This window comes from Physella acuta, unplaced genomic scaffold (genome assembly GCF_028476545.2).
Source record: "Physella acuta isolate Inbredline_101_S28 unplaced genomic scaffold, ASM2847654v3 ptg001015l, whole genome shotgun sequence".
NCBI lineage: Eukaryota > Metazoa > Mollusca > Gastropoda > Physidae > Physella > Physella acuta.
This window is the reverse complement of record NW_026732532.1, coordinates 84239-102144: the sequence shown is the minus strand read 5'-3', so window position 1 is coordinate 102144 and position 17906 is coordinate 84239. Positions and strand designations below refer to the sequence as shown.

At 34.1% G+C, this 17906-nt stretch overlaps 1 protein-coding gene across 1 annotated transcript; it reads left to right on the top strand.

Moving 5' to 3' along the window:
- The first annotated feature begins 646 nt into the window (after positions 1–646).
- LOC131954610 (uncharacterized) lies at positions 647–9939 on the top strand. The gene is made up of 7 exons (XM_059318385.1): positions 647–740; positions 1978–2141; positions 3470–3686; positions 4840–5033; positions 5995–6220; positions 9234–9393; positions 9749–9939. The coding sequence occupies exons 1-6, from the start codon at positions 683–685 to the stop codon at positions 9356–9358; spliced, it is 984 nt and encodes a 327-aa protein (XP_059174368.1). The 5' UTR covers positions 647–682; the 3' UTR covers positions 9359–9393; positions 9749–9939.
- Positions 9940–17906: the final 7967 nt, after the last annotated feature.

Here is a 17906-nt window from a genome sequence, read left to right as displayed (position 1 = left end):
TTATTGCCTTAAAAAAATTTAAAAATGGATCGCTTCTGAAATTTTTGTAAAGATATTCAATTCATAATATAGCGATCCACAATTTTTTTTAGTTAATATAATAGAAGTTCATTGTTATATATTTAAATAAAACCATTTTTGTTCACCTATTTAGTGCATTTCATAAAATTTTCTTATTAAAACGTTTTTTCATCCATTTTTTTTCAGTAAGCTTACATAAAAATTATGTTGAATAAAATAGAGTTACATGACTAAAAACAATTGCATACCAATTAACCGAAAAAATCTGTATAATAGACCGATGAATAGTCAAGACTATAGGACGTCTTAATTATTGCTTTAAAAAATAATATGCATGCAATAAAGTTAAATGGAATTTCTGAATTGTTATCGGGTCTTTACCCAGGTACCCAGTTTCAGATAAATTAGTCGGTTAGAAATCGACACAATTTTGATAGTCAATCTCGATCCATGATGACATAAAAAAGCCAAAAGATATATGACGCAAATGATATACAAGCTTTTAAAAAAATAAAGCAACTATGCCATTTTAAAACTAATATTTTGAAATTTCAAGCGCAATTTTAAAGCCTTGCACACTGCCAAATGGTGCTTAACGTAAAAGAACGGAAATCGCATTACAACATTAAATTTCAAAACATGAAGATAAAGATAAACTAACATGGCTTTCACTATTGTAGTATTAATATTCCTCTGTGTTTGGCTCACATCAGCGCAAAGTAAGCTTCTAGAATCTAGATTGAGTCCTTGTTCACTATACGGAGTCGTCCGTAAAGTACATAAATCTAGATGTAGGCAGGAATAGAAATGCATGAACTATCCTTTTGAGCTCAGATTATATCTGTTGTAATCATAACAAATGCAGTAGATCTAGATCTAGATCCATGTCCACTTTTTTAGCGCAACTTCCATTCTAGCAATTGCGATTATTAATTCGTTATTTCTGGATGGATGGATGGATGTGTGTCCGCAGCTTTAAGTCGTAACTCCTCCTCAACGAAGCAATATCGAGGACTAGTTCCAAAAGCAAATATGTTAAACAAGTTCCGAGGATGATTGTGTGCCAAAAAAATTCCCGGAATTCCTTCCTAGATTTCCCGGAAAAGCCAAAAAAAAACTCGAAAAAATGCAGTTTTTGACCCATATCTCGGCAACCAGACCACTTAGCGACTTGAAACATTTACCAATCAATTTCTGCCATAATTTAGAACAATATTGCCGAAGAAAGTTTTCAAAAATATCCTTTCGTTTGGTCACAAAAAATTGTTATGGATATCATAAGGAAACTGCGCTTAAATTGTCACTAGACTTTTTATTAACTTGTTTTAAAAAGTCAGTTTACTATTATTCTTTTATATTAGGTAATATGAACTATCAGAGCGCTTATGTTAAAGGTCACTTAAATATAATGCTATATTTTTTTAACGTTTTAACGTAATACTTTTCGCTATTTTAGTGGAAAAGATTTATCTATTAAGAAACATGTTTTTCTCAAATATTACGTTTTTGGTTCTCTATGTAGTTAATTATGCACAACAAACCACACTTTGAAATTATTAGACTTAAAAAAAAAACATCTAGATAAATTAAGATCGTACTACCAAATCGAATGCGAATTTCTTTTTTTTTTAAATTTATTCTCCATATTTGATCTTTGAAACAGTAATAATTTGTGGATTATATATATATATATATATATATATATATATATATATATATATATATATATATATATATATATATATATATATATATATATATATATATAGGCTATATATATATACATATACATATACATATACATATACATATATATATATATATATATATATATATATATATATATATATATATATGTATATGTATATATATATATATATATACACCGAGGGAGAGAATGAGTAAAAAAAGAGACATATATGAGGACACGCAAAACTAAGTCAAATGTTGTTGCAGTTTTACGTAAATCAATAGTACCTAACGATATCATGAGGGGCGGCGAGGGATCTGTTTTGTGTGACGCCGATCTCGCTGGTCTACCCGACAGGGTGAGGGGGATACACCAGATGAAACTGTCGTGGAATAGGAACAGGTTCCGAGCCACGTTTATGCTGAATAAAGTAAGTTTTTAGAAGTTGTCAGATATATCTTTAAAATATATGCATTATTTTCTAATTATCAGCAATTCATAATTTGTGAATTCAACACTACCCCTTCCCGCCCCCCCCCCCCTCCCGCCCAGTGAAAGCAGCAGTTTAAAGACAAAAAAAAGATTAATCAGAAATTGTTACCTCCCCTTCACTTCAAATCGTTTAATAATAAATTATCTGCCCATAATAGCAGTCATTAACCCGGCTCTACGATTGTAAACACTTGGGGTGAACCACAGCTCACCTGATAGGTGGGGATGAGGGTGGTGGCTAAGCTGCGTGGTGTTTTCTATGGTCTCCATGATATATAATTATGTTTTCATTTCACTACCACCAAGCTCCATCTAGTCGTAATGTTTTGCTGTATGTAAAGAGGAATAACTCAGCAAATATTTGGTTTTTATATACCTGACTTTCACTGTGGTGTAATTCATGTATTTATAACTTGCTGAAAATGACACATTTCATTTCCTAGCTCAAACTCTTTGTCATGTGAACTCAAAACTATTTGCGTATGATATTTTGCAAATGCATATAGGCCTACTTTCGTTTGACTTTTTTTGCTTCAAATTAATGAGTAAATCGTATTAAATTACATTTATATATACTATTTTGGAATCAAAAGAACATAAATGGACTGGTGTAAATGCAGAAGTTTTGATAATCAGAGTTAAAGGATAAAATAATAATTCATGTCCTTACCTCTATTCCTGTATTTCAGCAGTCCCCAGTTATATCATGACACCCTTCTTGTATCAGGAAATATTGTATCCCCATCATTTTAATAAAAACATAGTTTTATACATTTAGATGGCCCCGATGCATCCCGCCCCCCTCCCAAGCCATCAGGTATTCATACCTCCCTCTCTCCTCTCTGTAATCTTTATTTTCTGTAACCGAAGCTCCTGCTTTGTTAAAACCCTGTATAACACAACTTTTTTAAAAGTGAAAGAAATAAATATCAATGTAAATCTACTACCGTTCTTAAATGTCGAATGGTTAGCATAGCAATGCACTAACAGAAGACTTTGGGAAAATAAACGTTACCACAGTGGCGTAGCGAGGTCGGGTGTCACCCGGTGCTGCACTTAATGGTGTCACCCCCCCCCAAAGGCGTAGCGACTTCCCGGGGACAAATTTTTGTTTTGCACCCTCCTTCAAGTTTTCGATTTGCACCCCACCCCATCAAACTTTCGATTTGCATCCCCCCTCAAGTTTTCGGTTTGCACCCCCCTCCCTCTACGCCTCTGCGTACCAATATTACATGTCTGAGGTATATAAAAAATAATTTTACACAGGGTCTTATGGACGTGTACTTACGAGGTCGTTGGAGGCTGAAGCATTACGCATCGGCGCATAGAAACATTTGGGGTTGGATAGACAGGGACGACATTAGAATGGAGATCCAGCTTACAAATACTAATCCCACGGACATGGGCGAGTGGTGCTGTGAGATTATGTACTTTCATCGGACCGATGATGCTGAGTTCTCGAAGCGCTGTCAGGGAGTGATGGGTAGGTGTATCAGTGTCATGTAAAGATGTGTTAGGTAGGTGTGTCAGTTATATGTCGATATGTGCTAGGTGGTCGTGTCAGTTGCATGTCAATATTATGTGTTAGGTGAGTGTGTCAGTTATATGTCGATATGTGCTAGGTGGTCGTGTCAGATCCACGTCAATATGTGCTAGGTGAGTGTGTCAGTTGCATGTCAATATGTGCTAGGTGAGTGTGTCAGTTGCATGTCAATATGTGCTAGGTGAGTGTGACAGTTGCATGTCAATATGTGCTAGGTGAGTGTGTCAGTTGCATGTCAATATGTGCTAGGTGAGTGTGTCAGTTGCATGTCAATATGTGCTAGTTGGTTGTGTCAGTTATATGTCGATATGTGCTAGGTGGTCGTGTCAGTTCCACGTCAATATGTGCCAGTTGAGTGTGTAAGTTGCATGTCAATATGCGATAACTGGGTGTGTCGGTGTTAACAACAATGTGCTAGGTTGGGGTTTCATTGTCATGTATTGATGTGTTCGTTACGTGTATCATCGTAAAGTCTGATGTGTTAACTGGTTGTGGTGTCGCTATATCAACGACATCATTGAAGAATACAAATCAATTTAAATTAACAGAGAGACTGTTTCAACACAATAGAAGGCATATTAAAGCAGATGGTGGTGTAAATAATAGTTAAGTTTTAGAGTAGCGTCCCTTTTGTTTATCTTTATTTACTGTAAGCTATAGGCTGTGGTGTATTTAATATGAAACCAATAATGTTAACTTCCCATAGCATTGTAGCTATTGGGTTTTTACGTATAGATTATTTGGGTATATATATATACATATATATATATATATATATATATATATATATATATATATATATATATATATATATATATATATATATATATATATATTATGAGCGGTCAAGGCCCGAAGTGAGGCCAAAGCGCGGATTGGCCGGCCAAAGGCCAAAATCAAGCAAAGTTTCGGACTTTGACCGACCTATGGGAGGCGATATTGGCCAATGCGCGGATTGGCCGGCCAATCCTAGCATTGGCCGACTTCGGGCTTTGACCGTAACATATATACATGACTATAATATATTTTGTATACTTAACTTCACACATAGCAAGTCTATTCAAGATTAACCTCTCCCCATCTTACCTTTCAGTTTCCGATAAAGCTATCGTCCATCCTACTCGTGTCTCTCCTGAAGAACCCGTACAGATTTCGTGTGATGGAGATATGGCTGGAGTGCCTTACGCCGCAACAGAATTGGATTACCTAACGCTAGTATGGGAGAACAAAGAGTACGATCCCAATACGTATTTACTGTATGAAATCACACCAGATCTGAATGACACCGTAAGTTTTTTGGTTTAACGAGAGATTTTGTTTTATTAAAAGCTACATGTCATATAAAATGTTTATGCAATCTTTGTTTGGAGAGATGTATCCAATACTGTTCATCATAAAAGCGATATTATTTACATTGTATACAATTGTTGAATTTATTTTATAAATTATGGAATGGATCTAGTCAAATATTCATTTGATTTTTTCTAAATTTAGGGGTTCGTGAATTAATCGAACTTTTAAAAAGTTCTAGATTCCGCTCTCCCAAATATGCCTTTATTGATATTACATTTTATAATTATAATTAGTAATTGGTACAGACTAGCAATATTGATTTTGTCAAACGAATGACTTATTCATCTAAATAGCCTGTCCAGATTATTTATATACGAACCGACCCTCGGCATATCATACGCCGCTATTTAGTTGTTGTTTTTTCTACTTTTCAGTTATTCATAATTTGTGAATTCGACAGTACCAATGCTGCCACGGAAAATATTTCTATAAAACACTATAAGTAGCTCGTTAAGGACGATAACCCCCCTCCCCCCTCCGTTAAAGTAAACTCCTCTTAGTTACCCCCCCCCACGTTTAAAAACTAAATTATCTGCCCCTAATAGTCGTCACTAAACCCGGCTCTGTTTGTAAACATTTAGAGTGAACCACAGCTCACCAGACCATGTAGAGGTGGGGGTGGTAGGGAGCGCGTTTACAGCTTGTTTTCTAGCGTCTCCAAGAAGAGAATTATATACATATATATATATATATATATATATATATATATATATATATATATATATATATATATATATATATATATATATATATCGGTCTTTAATTTACCTCAGTCAAATACGCGTGCATCTATCACTTATAACACACTACCAACACGGATGTGCCTATCAAAGTTGAATACACTACAACAATAAAACCTGCAAGCTAGTGAACACTTTTATGTTCCCGTATCTAGCACACCTACTCTCATCTGCTAACTCCCGCCGGCAAGTCACACTGGAAAGTCTACCAGCAAGGAGGGCGCATAAGGCCAAAAAGGAGAATCGAGAAGAGCCATCTGAAGATTGGCATCAACATCGCATCCAGCAAAGACCACGACTCCGGCTTCTACTGCTGCGGGGCGACGTATTACGACCAGAAGGATGTCAAACGCTGGGAGCACCGCTGCCAGAAATTAACAGGTGAGAATCAGCCTTATTGTAAAAATAAATAAATTTTGAGGCGTGGTCAAAATGATAGAGCGTTTCATTGCTAGTCCGAGATCTCGAGTTCGGATCTCATTTCGGACTTAAGACTGAAGCTTGTTATGGAGAGTCTATACATGCAGCTCAAGCAACGGATACCTAGAGTTCAGATAGCCTTCCGGTAACTCTTGGCGCCTAAGCAGCATCCGACTCTTAATACATTTAAAAAAAAAAAATAAAAAAAAAAAATTTCGCAATATCCAACCCTCTTTTCTCATCAAGTCCCCTAAGTGTCATGGTACCCGGATGACGGGTGGCAAACTGCTTTCTACTTTTATTCGTACCCTTGCCCCGGAAATCTATTTTTTTCCCTGTAGAATCCTAAAATATTCCCAACAACATCCCGAAAATTTATGGCGATTATATGAAAGGTTTAGCAAAGCAAAAAGGATATACAGACATTCTTTCATTTGTATTGATGTCAATATATATATATATATATATATATATATATATATATATATATATATATATATATATATATATATATATATATACTAGGCATACTGCCTAGCTTCGCTTAGGTTTTTAAATAACATTTGAGAATTTGAATACCTAATTATTTAGCGATGGATTGGGTGTGGAGTGCTTTAATTTAAACAGTAATGCTAACTTTAGAAAAAAAATGTTTTTGTTTGTCATTTAAATACCGATCTCAGAGAAATATTGGAAAGTACGCAATGTATAACTAAAATGGAATTAGAACTACACAGGTTCCATGAACAGTATATCTCATAGTTTATATTACATTGCCTTTTGAAATTTATTTTTTTATTTAATTAGGATAGGTAACTAAATTAACAACTTAATTTTGTACTAAAACAAATGCTATACTTCGTCATTTTCTGTTTCTGTTTAAAATAGTATACAATTATTTTTAAAAAAAAAAAATTTTACAAACGTTACCACCCTGAAAACTGACCGTATGACGTAAGTCTTTGTTTACTTTTTTTTACAAACAGTTGCTTTGCTTATTTAAGAAATTACGGTATATGAACATATTTAACGACTATAATGGCTGTTTCCGACGGGAATAACATTTTTTTGTTACCTTCCAGGGTTGGTCTACGACGTCATATAATAGGGGATCGTTCGTCTATTTATATATATATATATCTCATACAAGGAGAATTTCACTCACGATCATCTTTTAGCCCTCGTCGAGGGCTTTGAGTCTGACCAACAGTTTTTCCATACGGCATAGTCATCTATAGTAGTGTATGCAAAAACTTATCATGATGTAGGCCCTACAGACGTTAAAAAACCTAAAAATTGTGTTAAAATGTCCCTGTTTTTGCCATAAAATACAAAGATTATATAGGGAAATACGACTGGTCAGTTTTGACCCATTTCCCGTTTTTTCCAGGACATGGCGAGTTTTTTGTGACACCCCAAGGCCTTCTTCTACCACCTCACAAAATTTCAAGGGGGGTCGTTGAGGAAATTTTTTTTCGTAATAGAGCTCATATAAAGAGAATTTCACTCGCGGTCACTTTTTAGCCCTCGTCGAGGGCTTTGAGTAAAACCGACAGATTTCCCTAAAGGCCAAGCCATTCACCTAAGAGTATGCAAAAAAATTAGCCAGATATACTGAGCTTAAGTACCCTATAATCCGCGTTGAAATGATCCTCTGTTTTTCCCATAAAATACAAAGATTATATAGGGAAATACAACTGGTCAGTTTTGACCCCTTTACGAAGTTTTCCCAGATATGCCGAGTTTTTTGTGACACCCCAAGGCGTTCTCATACCACCTCACAAAATATCAAGGGGGGTCGTCGGAGGAAATTTTTTTTCGTAATAGAGCTCATATAAAGAGAATTTCACTCGCGGTCACTTTTTAGCCCTCGTCGAGGGCTTTGAGTAAAACTGACAGTTTTCCCTAAAGGTCAAGCCATTGTCCTAAACGTATGCAAAAAATTAGCCAGATATACCGAGTTTAAGTACCCTAAAGTCTGCGTTGAAATGACCCCATGTTTTCCCCATAAAATACAAAATTATATAGGGAAATACAACTGGTCAGTTTTGACCCATTTCCCGAATTTTCCCAGACATGGCAAGTTTTTTTTGACACCCCCACTCATTCTCCTACCACCTCACAAAATTTCAAGGGGGGTCGTCGGAGGAAATTTTTTTTCGTAATAAAGCTCATATAATGAGAATTTCACTCGCGGTCACTTTTTAGCCCTCGGCGAGGGCTTTGAGTCAAATCGACAGTTTTCCCTAAAGGTCAAGCCATTGACCTAAACGTATGCAAAAAATTAGCCAGATATACCGAGTTTAAGTACCCTAAAGTCTGCGTTGAAAGTACCCTCTGTTTTTCCCATAAAATACAAAGATTATATAGGGAAATACAACTGGTCAGTTTTGACCCCTTTACGAAGTTTTCCCAGATATGCCGATTTTTTTGTGACACCCCAAGGCGTTCTCCTACCACCTCACAAAATTTCAAGGGGGGTCGTCGGAGGAATTTCTTTCTCGTAATATAGCCCATATAAGGCGCCGGTCAGTCGAGGTCAGTTTTGACCCCCTCTCCGTCGACTTTTCGGCCAACCGTCACCGGCCCTCGTGTTCTATCTCCCAAAGGCACCATCGTGCCAAATTTGACGCGCCTGCGGCGCCTGGAAGTGCCCTGTCGGGCACCTGACAACTTTGCTTTATATATATAAATATATATATATATATATATATACATATATATATACATATATATATACATATATTTATAGATATAGATATATAGATATATAGATATATAGATAATTTTATATGTGTGAGTGTGTGTGGGTGTGTTTGTGTGCGTGTATGAGTGAGTGTGTGTGTGTGGGTGTATGGGTGTGTGGGTGTGAGAAGGTGTGGGTGTGTTTGTATGTGTGTGTGTACATTTACATTCGCAGTGTTTGCAAAACAGATAAAGTGATTTAAAACTACAATAGTTGTTTACTTCACAGTTGGCACCAAGTACGAAGGCAATATTAATGTCCAGTTCTCATCAAATGGAAGCGGATTTATGTGCATGCCCGACGTTCTTATGTTCGGATTAATTGTATTCATAATGAATTTCTGGTCTGATTAACATCTCCTGCGTCATCCTCTAAATAATGCAAGAAGGTAAGGTCATGTGATCGTTGTCTTATTTAAAAAGTACTATCATACAGTGTGGATTTGATACGTTTAAATTTATATTTATTTGAAAATTATCCAGTCAATCAAGCGAACGAATTATACTTTTTGATAATAATACGTCTATTGGAATTTCGTTAACTATTTTAAAGATGATGCTATTAGTTGCTATTCTATAATCTGTTTACTGCTTTCAAGTATTCGATTCTCTAACTATTGTACTATTGTTTATATGTCAATACCTAATTGTTTTAGTTAGTTTTATTTTTAATAAACACAGTCAACGTTAAAAGAATACATTTTTGTATTAAAAGTTTAATTAGTTTGATCTTTTTTTTTTCAGATTACCTAAAGGCAGTTGTTACAACAGTACTTAACAAACGGTTATCAGTTTTGGAGAAAGAAGACAAACACAATTATTTGCATATTTATTTATCATGAAAAAAACGTACACGATTATATATTTGTATACTTACATCGTATTTTTTGTTAAAATCTCTTAAACATTTGAAATTTAAATGAAAATAAATACCAACCGTCAGTTAACTAGTTTGTTGTTTTTCATATCCAGACCTATAAGTTTCAGAGGTTTTTAGTTGTAGCACTTTTATCTAACTTACACATGCATAACTATCAACACATTTTCTGTGCCTAAAAGTTTAAACATTGTTTACTCTATATATCGAGCACGAACAGCATACATTGATGATCAACACTAATGGGCAAAGGTAAACAGCTACGCAGACATTGATAAGCTACACAAAGGCTTATTACCAGTGGCGTCGCTAGGTCTGGTGTCATCCGATGCGGCACATTGCGGTGTCCCCCCCTCCAAGAAAACAAGTTTATATATATATATATATATATATATATATATATATATATATATATATAAATATATAAATATATATATATATATATATATATATATATATATATATATATATATATATATATATATATATATATATATATATATATATATATATATATATATATATATATATATATATGGCTTTTAAATTCACCACTTAGTTTAGCGAATGTGGCTTTTCTTTATTATTATATTTAATAGCATTGACTACATATTATTTCAACATTACTGAATGGCGTATTGAATCGTACACCTAAAACATTGGAATATTATTTCTATGTAACCTATCCCTACGCTGGCCTTCCAAAGTGCTGGCAGTATTTCTTCCAGACTTTTTCTCCAAGGGGAAGGGGGAGGGGGTCACTTGATATTTTCGGTTTGGCGGACAACATTTTTCGGGGGGGGGGGGGTCGGGCACTGGTAAAAGTATGTTTTCTATATAAACTCCATTTCGTTTGGGAGGGGGGGTAGATCTTCTTGGGGGGGGGGGGGGGGGAGAGAAGAAACTTTGAGTGCTAGGTAGTTAAAAATGCGCACCACACGATAGTACCGCAATAAGTCGATACTTCATTAAGCGCACCATATGTCAACACCACGACGCACCGGTATTGTATAGCGCACATCTAGCATTAGAACTTCCTGTTTAATTAAACCCAGACAAAAGGAATTAAAAAAAAACGATCTCTATTTTTTTTGAAAACACTTCGATCTAGCATTAACTGATCTACAATGGGTTCAGTGAAGCATGCTCTTATATTACTTTTGGTCTGGCTAGTAGAATCGCAAAGTAATTATACCGCGCTAGATAAAAGGAAACGCAGATTAATCTGGTTGTTTGTGTAGTAAAATAAAATTGGTAATCTATCGTTTTAGGTACGTAAAATCGCCCGCGACTAGTAATGTGAAAAATCGGTGACTCCCTAAATTTTAATAATTATTTCACGTTTTGAGGAGGATTTATGTTTTGAAAAATACAAAAATGTTTTCCTGTTTCATTTATGTACCTGTTTTCAAACATTTGAATTTAAACTTTTCAGTAATAAATGAAAACTAGCGATGTTTCCGACATATGCAACATTGCTCATTTACTATAGCAGCCAGTTAAAGTATTTTTTTTAATAAACTTATAATCGTGAGATTCAGGGGAAGCCACTCTAACTTACAGATGGCCGCTTTTTATATAGCTAGCAAATCCAGCTGGCAAACACTTGCCTATACCAGGGGTCGGCAACCTTTTGAAGCGGAAGAGCCAAAATTTACAATTTTCAAAATTTCCCTGGTTTTAAAGAGCCACTAACATTTTTTTTTTATTTCAAATATTTTATTTTTTTATTAAGATTATTAGTGTTTGTTCAAGGAGCTGGAGAGCCGCATCTTGATATCGAAAGAGCCGCATGCGGCTCGCGAGCCGCAGGTTGCCGACCCCTGGCCTATACCGATATATTTAGCCATTAGTGTAGGTTTATTATTCAATTATCTATAATATTTGACACAAATATATCAAAATATACTTCTATTAAGCCTTGACAATGAGGTAACTTTTCCGTAATTGACTAGCCGCGGGCGATTTTACGTACCTTAAACAATAGATTACCAATTAATTATTTTATTCATCTGGCATCTTCTGTCGATTGAATGGAAGAATGTGTATTTGTAATTGTATTTGTGATCCACGGTTGGAACCCGTCATCCACGTGTTTACATCTATCATACACTCATACACTGTTAACATAAAATAAAATGTAGCATTCACATCTGGGACCTTTCATCTAATGTTTACACTTTTCATCCACTTTTGCCATCTATCATACACGTTTAGCATCTGTCATTCACTTTGGCCGTGTATCATACATTTCTGGCATCAGTCATTCAACGCGACGATGTATCATACTTTTGTAGGCATCTGCCATTCAACGTGACGATGTATCATACTTTTGTAGGCATCTGTCATTCAACGTGACGATGTATCATACTTTTGTAGGCATATGTCATTCAACGCGACGATGTATCATACTTTTGTAGGCATCTGTCATTCAACGCGACGATGTATCATACTTTTGTAGGCATCTGTCATTCAACGTGACGATGTATCATACTTTTGTAGGCATCTGTCATTCAACGTGACGATGTATCATACTTTTGTAGGCATATGTCATTCAACGTGACGATGTATTATACATTTGTTGGCATTTGTCATTCACTGTGACCATGTATCATAAATTGATGGCATATGTCATTCAACGCGACGATGTATCCTACATTTTTGGCATCAATTATCTACTGTTGTCATACACCATCCACGAATAACTGACTCTTTTTTTTTCACATGCGAAAGATTACACTAATTCATTAATATTTTTTTTTAAATATGTAAAACAATATCTATATGTAAGCTTTTTACTTTGTACTTAATTTACATAGATTGAAAGTAAAATGAATAGTAGAGACAGGTTGTTTACAAAGAGGTGTCTGTTGTTTACATTAATTGTTTTTCTATTTGCACAGATCACATACGGAGGATCGCACCTTATACAGTAGGTCTAGGAGATTCATTTTCAGCATTTTGCGATGCCGAACTAGCGGGCGCCCCAGATAACATACGAGGGGTGTACAACTTACAGATGCACTGGGAAGGCGGAACGCACGACCCTGTTCATATGGAATATTCCGCGAATGAAAAGCCTAAAATTAAAACTGTGAGATACTCTTTAGTGTTATAAAAAAAACTGGTTGTGTTGTTTGCTAGTGAGAACGGTTTTGCTTTGCTGTGTTGGAATACTTGTTGCTGTGGGGTAGGTTAAACAGAACGTGTTTTAATACTAGTGAACAAACCATTTTTTCGTTACAGTTTCCATATACGTTTCCAATATGAAAAAAAAATCTGTGGACAATTTTTGGTAACTATGACAACGGCGGCCATGTTAAAAATTAACCTCTTCGTAGGATTTCCACCATTCATAAAATATTATATTTTATGTCCAATAAAAAATGCATTTATAAACTTCTACCATATTTTGGGGTACTCAGCTAAAAAATCTAAATGCAGATCTTCAAACTAATTTATTTTAATTTTTTTTAAAGTTTGGGTTATTAAGAAACACTAAATTTAATGCCCAAAGTCCCCCAAATTTTTCTATATATAAGGCTAATTGAAAAAAATGTACTTTTTGCACACTGCCACCTACCAGCCTGTTTCTGACATTGATATTAGTTTATTAAATGTAGATCTCTAATAATTTAATTTTCTTTTAGGATCCGATACTAAAATATCATTGGAAATTGTATACGCTTGGAACGAGAACAAAGAACACATTTCAAGTAATACGAAAAGAGGAAGTACAATTCAAGATTGAAATACCTCATACCGAGGCGACTGACGAGGGAGAATTTTGTTGCTTTGTAGTTTACATTTCTAGAAGCGGTACACCAACAGAAACCTTCAATTGTGATGATGTATATAGTAAGTAGTTTAAATGTAGTTTAAATTGTTTTCTAAAACAAACATTTTCTTAACAGCAGGTCGAAAAAACTAATTAATTAAACTTTTTTGGTAATTTTTGCAAGGGAGGAAATTTAAAAATAAACTTAACTCATCAATAATTGAAGTTATTTTTGTTATTACTACCGCATTGATTATTATATGTTAAGGGTTATAATTGAAATAGAAAAATGTTAAGATTATTTATATTATTTTCTAATTAGTCTATGATTTCTCAAAATCACTATTTTTTGTTTTCGTTTTTCGGTGTTATTAAAACAGATGGTGTTATTAGAGTTTTAGAGAAAAATGGAAAGGCTCTCTTTGGGCGATGACGCCTAGGAAAGCGTGTTGTTCGGTGGTGATTCTAATGTTGTGGTTGTGTTGTGGTTGTGTAGTGGTTGTGTTGTGGTGGTGTTTTGTGGTGTGGTTTTGGTTGTGTTTGTGTAGTGTTTTTTTTATTTGTTTTGTTCTGTTCCCAAGTTGGTGCATTTAAAAGAGATTTACCGTGGCGGAGCACGGGTATGCAGCTAGTATATATATATATATAAATAAATATATATATATATATATATATATATATATATATATATATATATATATATATATATATATATATATATATATAGAGTGAGAGAGAGAGAGAGAGAGAGAGAGAGAGAGAGAGAGAGAGAGAGAGGGGGAACACACTGTAGTGGCTTTTAAAGACTACACCCAAAACTTAATTGTCTAAATTATTTTTATTTTTATTATATATATATATATATATATATATATATATATATATATATATATATATATATATATATATATATATATAGAGAGAGAGAGAGAGAGAGAGAGAGAGAGAGAGAGAGAGAGAGAGAGAAAGAGAGAGAGAGAGAGAGAAGAGAGAGAGAGGGAACACACTGTAGTGGCTTTTAAAGACTACACCCAAAACTTAATTGTTGAAATTATTTTTATTAGTAAAAAATATTCCCACAGCAGCATGTTGTTAATTGGACTTTAAAGGGAAGAGCCGAAAGAATAGTGTATTATATCTTCGCCATCATTTTAGCACCGTAAATATTTGTTTCCTCTTGACTGTCCTTTGGCATTGTAGTTTCTGTAATAGTTGTGTGGTCGTTTTGAAAGATTAGTGTATGTTCTGTCTATGGTTTAAATTGGATAACTATCTAGCTTTAGTAACAAGTGTGACCGGCTAACTCCCTTTCTCACTACAGCTGTTTAGTATAACAATTTAAGTTGTCCGTCTGATGGAATACTTTCATATTTATCTCTATTATAAAGTAATAAGCCTATATTTTATTTACCTAAACAACTATCGATTTTTTTTTTGTTTTCACTTAATTTCATGACTGTCCTATGTATTCTCTATCTCTCCCACATATCAAGACCATGGCGACTTTTTAATTGTGTTATATAATTCTACATTCTCTACCCTGAGCCTTAACGGCTATATGAAACATGAAATAATGGTATATTTTAGAGCTGGAAAAATTTCAAACTATTCTAGACAAAAATAAATTAAAAATACTTTTAGTTTAGGGGTAAAATTATTAGTAACCCACTTCTCATTACTCTCTCTCTCTCTCTCTCTCTCTCTCTCTCTCTCTCTCACACACACACACACACACACATATATATATATATATATATATATATATATATATATATATATATATATATATACTTATATATGTATGTGTTTATATCTCCTTCTTAATCTCGCATGTGCCCAATACATATGGGGCAGATGTAGTAGAGTTCATCTGATTCATTGACCTCGGCATATGAAGGGATGGTGTGGTGAGCACTATGCCCATCCGCCTTTTTATTCCCCAACAGAGCTGTGTGAACAAACGGACGTTCCTCTTATTTGAACCTGGATTCGAACTCGAAACTTTAGTGTTAGCAGTATAGCTATCTACAGCTAGGCCCGCCGTCCTCTTTGTGTGTGTAAACACATACCTATACATTTGAAGTAAACATTTTTTATTATGTTCCCTCATATTACTTTTAAACATTAAACACAAACTCAAAAACTTATAGAAGTGTAAACATTATTTATGTTAATTTGATAAAAACAATATCTCCAGTTAGCGACAAGTCAGTAATAGTGCGCCCAGCTTTGGCTCAAGCGTCGACACCAACGACGGTGACCTGTGACCCGGATGTTGCCGGAATTCCTGAATTGACCTTGGGGTTAAGACGTATTTGGATTACTTGGAGTTCAGAGGATAAATTACTGAATTTATCTATGCGGTATATATTGGAAGCTACAGAAACTGAGGTGGGTTTTGCAAAGCGGTATTAGCATACACGCGACTTAAAAGATATTGTTGAAAAAAAAATATGGTTAGGTAAACATAGTTTACCATCCATTATTACACGAAACAATTATGTCACAAGGTCCGTCTATTTGACTAAAAAAATAAAATGCTAATATTTTTAAAGATAAAATACAATTTGAACATTTTTAGACGATTTCGTTATTTATAAAACCAGTCTTTTCATTATTAAACGGTGTATCATTATCTTACTAGTTTTGGAATAAAGAAAGACGCTAGATTAAAGTTTAAAAAAAAATAAATTAAAATAGTGTTTGTCTTAAACTATTTGTATTTTTTTTAACAAACCGACTTTAGCTGTAAGTGTCACATAAATGTAAATGTCACATAAGCTGACATCAGAAATAGTAACATAAAAACCTAATGGTGATAAAAAATAAATTGATTTTAAAAAAAAATCTCAAAAGTGATCGATTGTAGATCGATTTGTACGAGGGTTAGGGTATGATATAACTGCTGTAATAAATGTGCTTTCTGTTCTGTGTTTCTTGTAAAATAGATTTCTTTTTATTGCATTCGCTTTTACGGCAAAATCAGTTAAAATTTATTATTATAGGTGTTGACTAGTTTAATAACAAAAAGGAGACAATAATTGGTATTATTTTTCTAACGTTTTAGTTTACATTTTTTTAATACAAATTGTAAAAAAAAAAGTTTAATAAAAAACATTCATAAATGTTATTTTATACAACTATTTGTCCTTCGGGCATTCGTCCCAATCGGGTATGTGATAATTTAGGCAGAAATCTTTCAAGCAATGATTTTCCCTTCATTTTAGCATCTTGCTAGACATGACATACGCGTCTATATTTATAAATTTCGAATTTTGGCAGGAAAAAATTAATTCAAAAAAACCAAATTGTAATGGAATAGGGCTAGAAATTAGGTCATCAACCAGTTCTACGGCTCAATAAAACCTGCATGAGCCATATAAATAGTTGGTGACCTACTTACCAGACCTATTAGCGTATGTACAGAAAAATCAATTTTAAAAATTTCTCCATATCGAACGTAACGAAAGCATCGTAATTGTTTTTTTTTTCTTTGAAAGAAATAGCTAAAGTTATCGGGCACCCACGTTGAGTTGGGGTGTCGGTGCGTTTTTTAACATTTGGACGCGCGTAGACAGTGCCTAAGTATTGGAAGACGCCTTAAATTTATCTTTGAATGGAGTTTATAAATTATTGCTATTACGTGTAAAGTAAAATAAGAAGGATGTATCTGTTAAATCTTTAAAATTGTCATATTTACCTTCAAACATAGAGAATAACACTTAACAAGCCAGAAAAAAAAGAAAACTGGAACTATATAGCAGAAGGAGATGAATTTTTACCCAACATAAAGAGATATAACAGATCTTCGATTCGATTAAAAGTGGAGATCCAAGGCAGTCGAGTGGAAGATTCAGGCTGGTTTTGCTGTGGTTTTACTTTCTATACATTAAGAAATAGATCCATAAATGAAAGGGAATGCCAACATTTAACAGGTACGATTTATTTATCATAACAAACCTCAAGTGTTAGGTTACAATGTTTCTTTAAACATACATGATTTATGATTCTGGTAAATTGATATCTTTAAAAAAATTGTATTGATATATTATGTTTAAAAATTCATGTGTAAAGAAAAAAACATTCAGTTGAAGAGTATTACCTGATCTATACCAGAGACAAATTTTTATAGTATACCAGACAAGCTGTTATCCGTTTGAAAACAGTAAGTCTGTTGAGTTGCTTTATCTAACGCCCTTAACATTTACTCTCATTCTAGACATTAAAGTTTCTCCGACACACTTGAA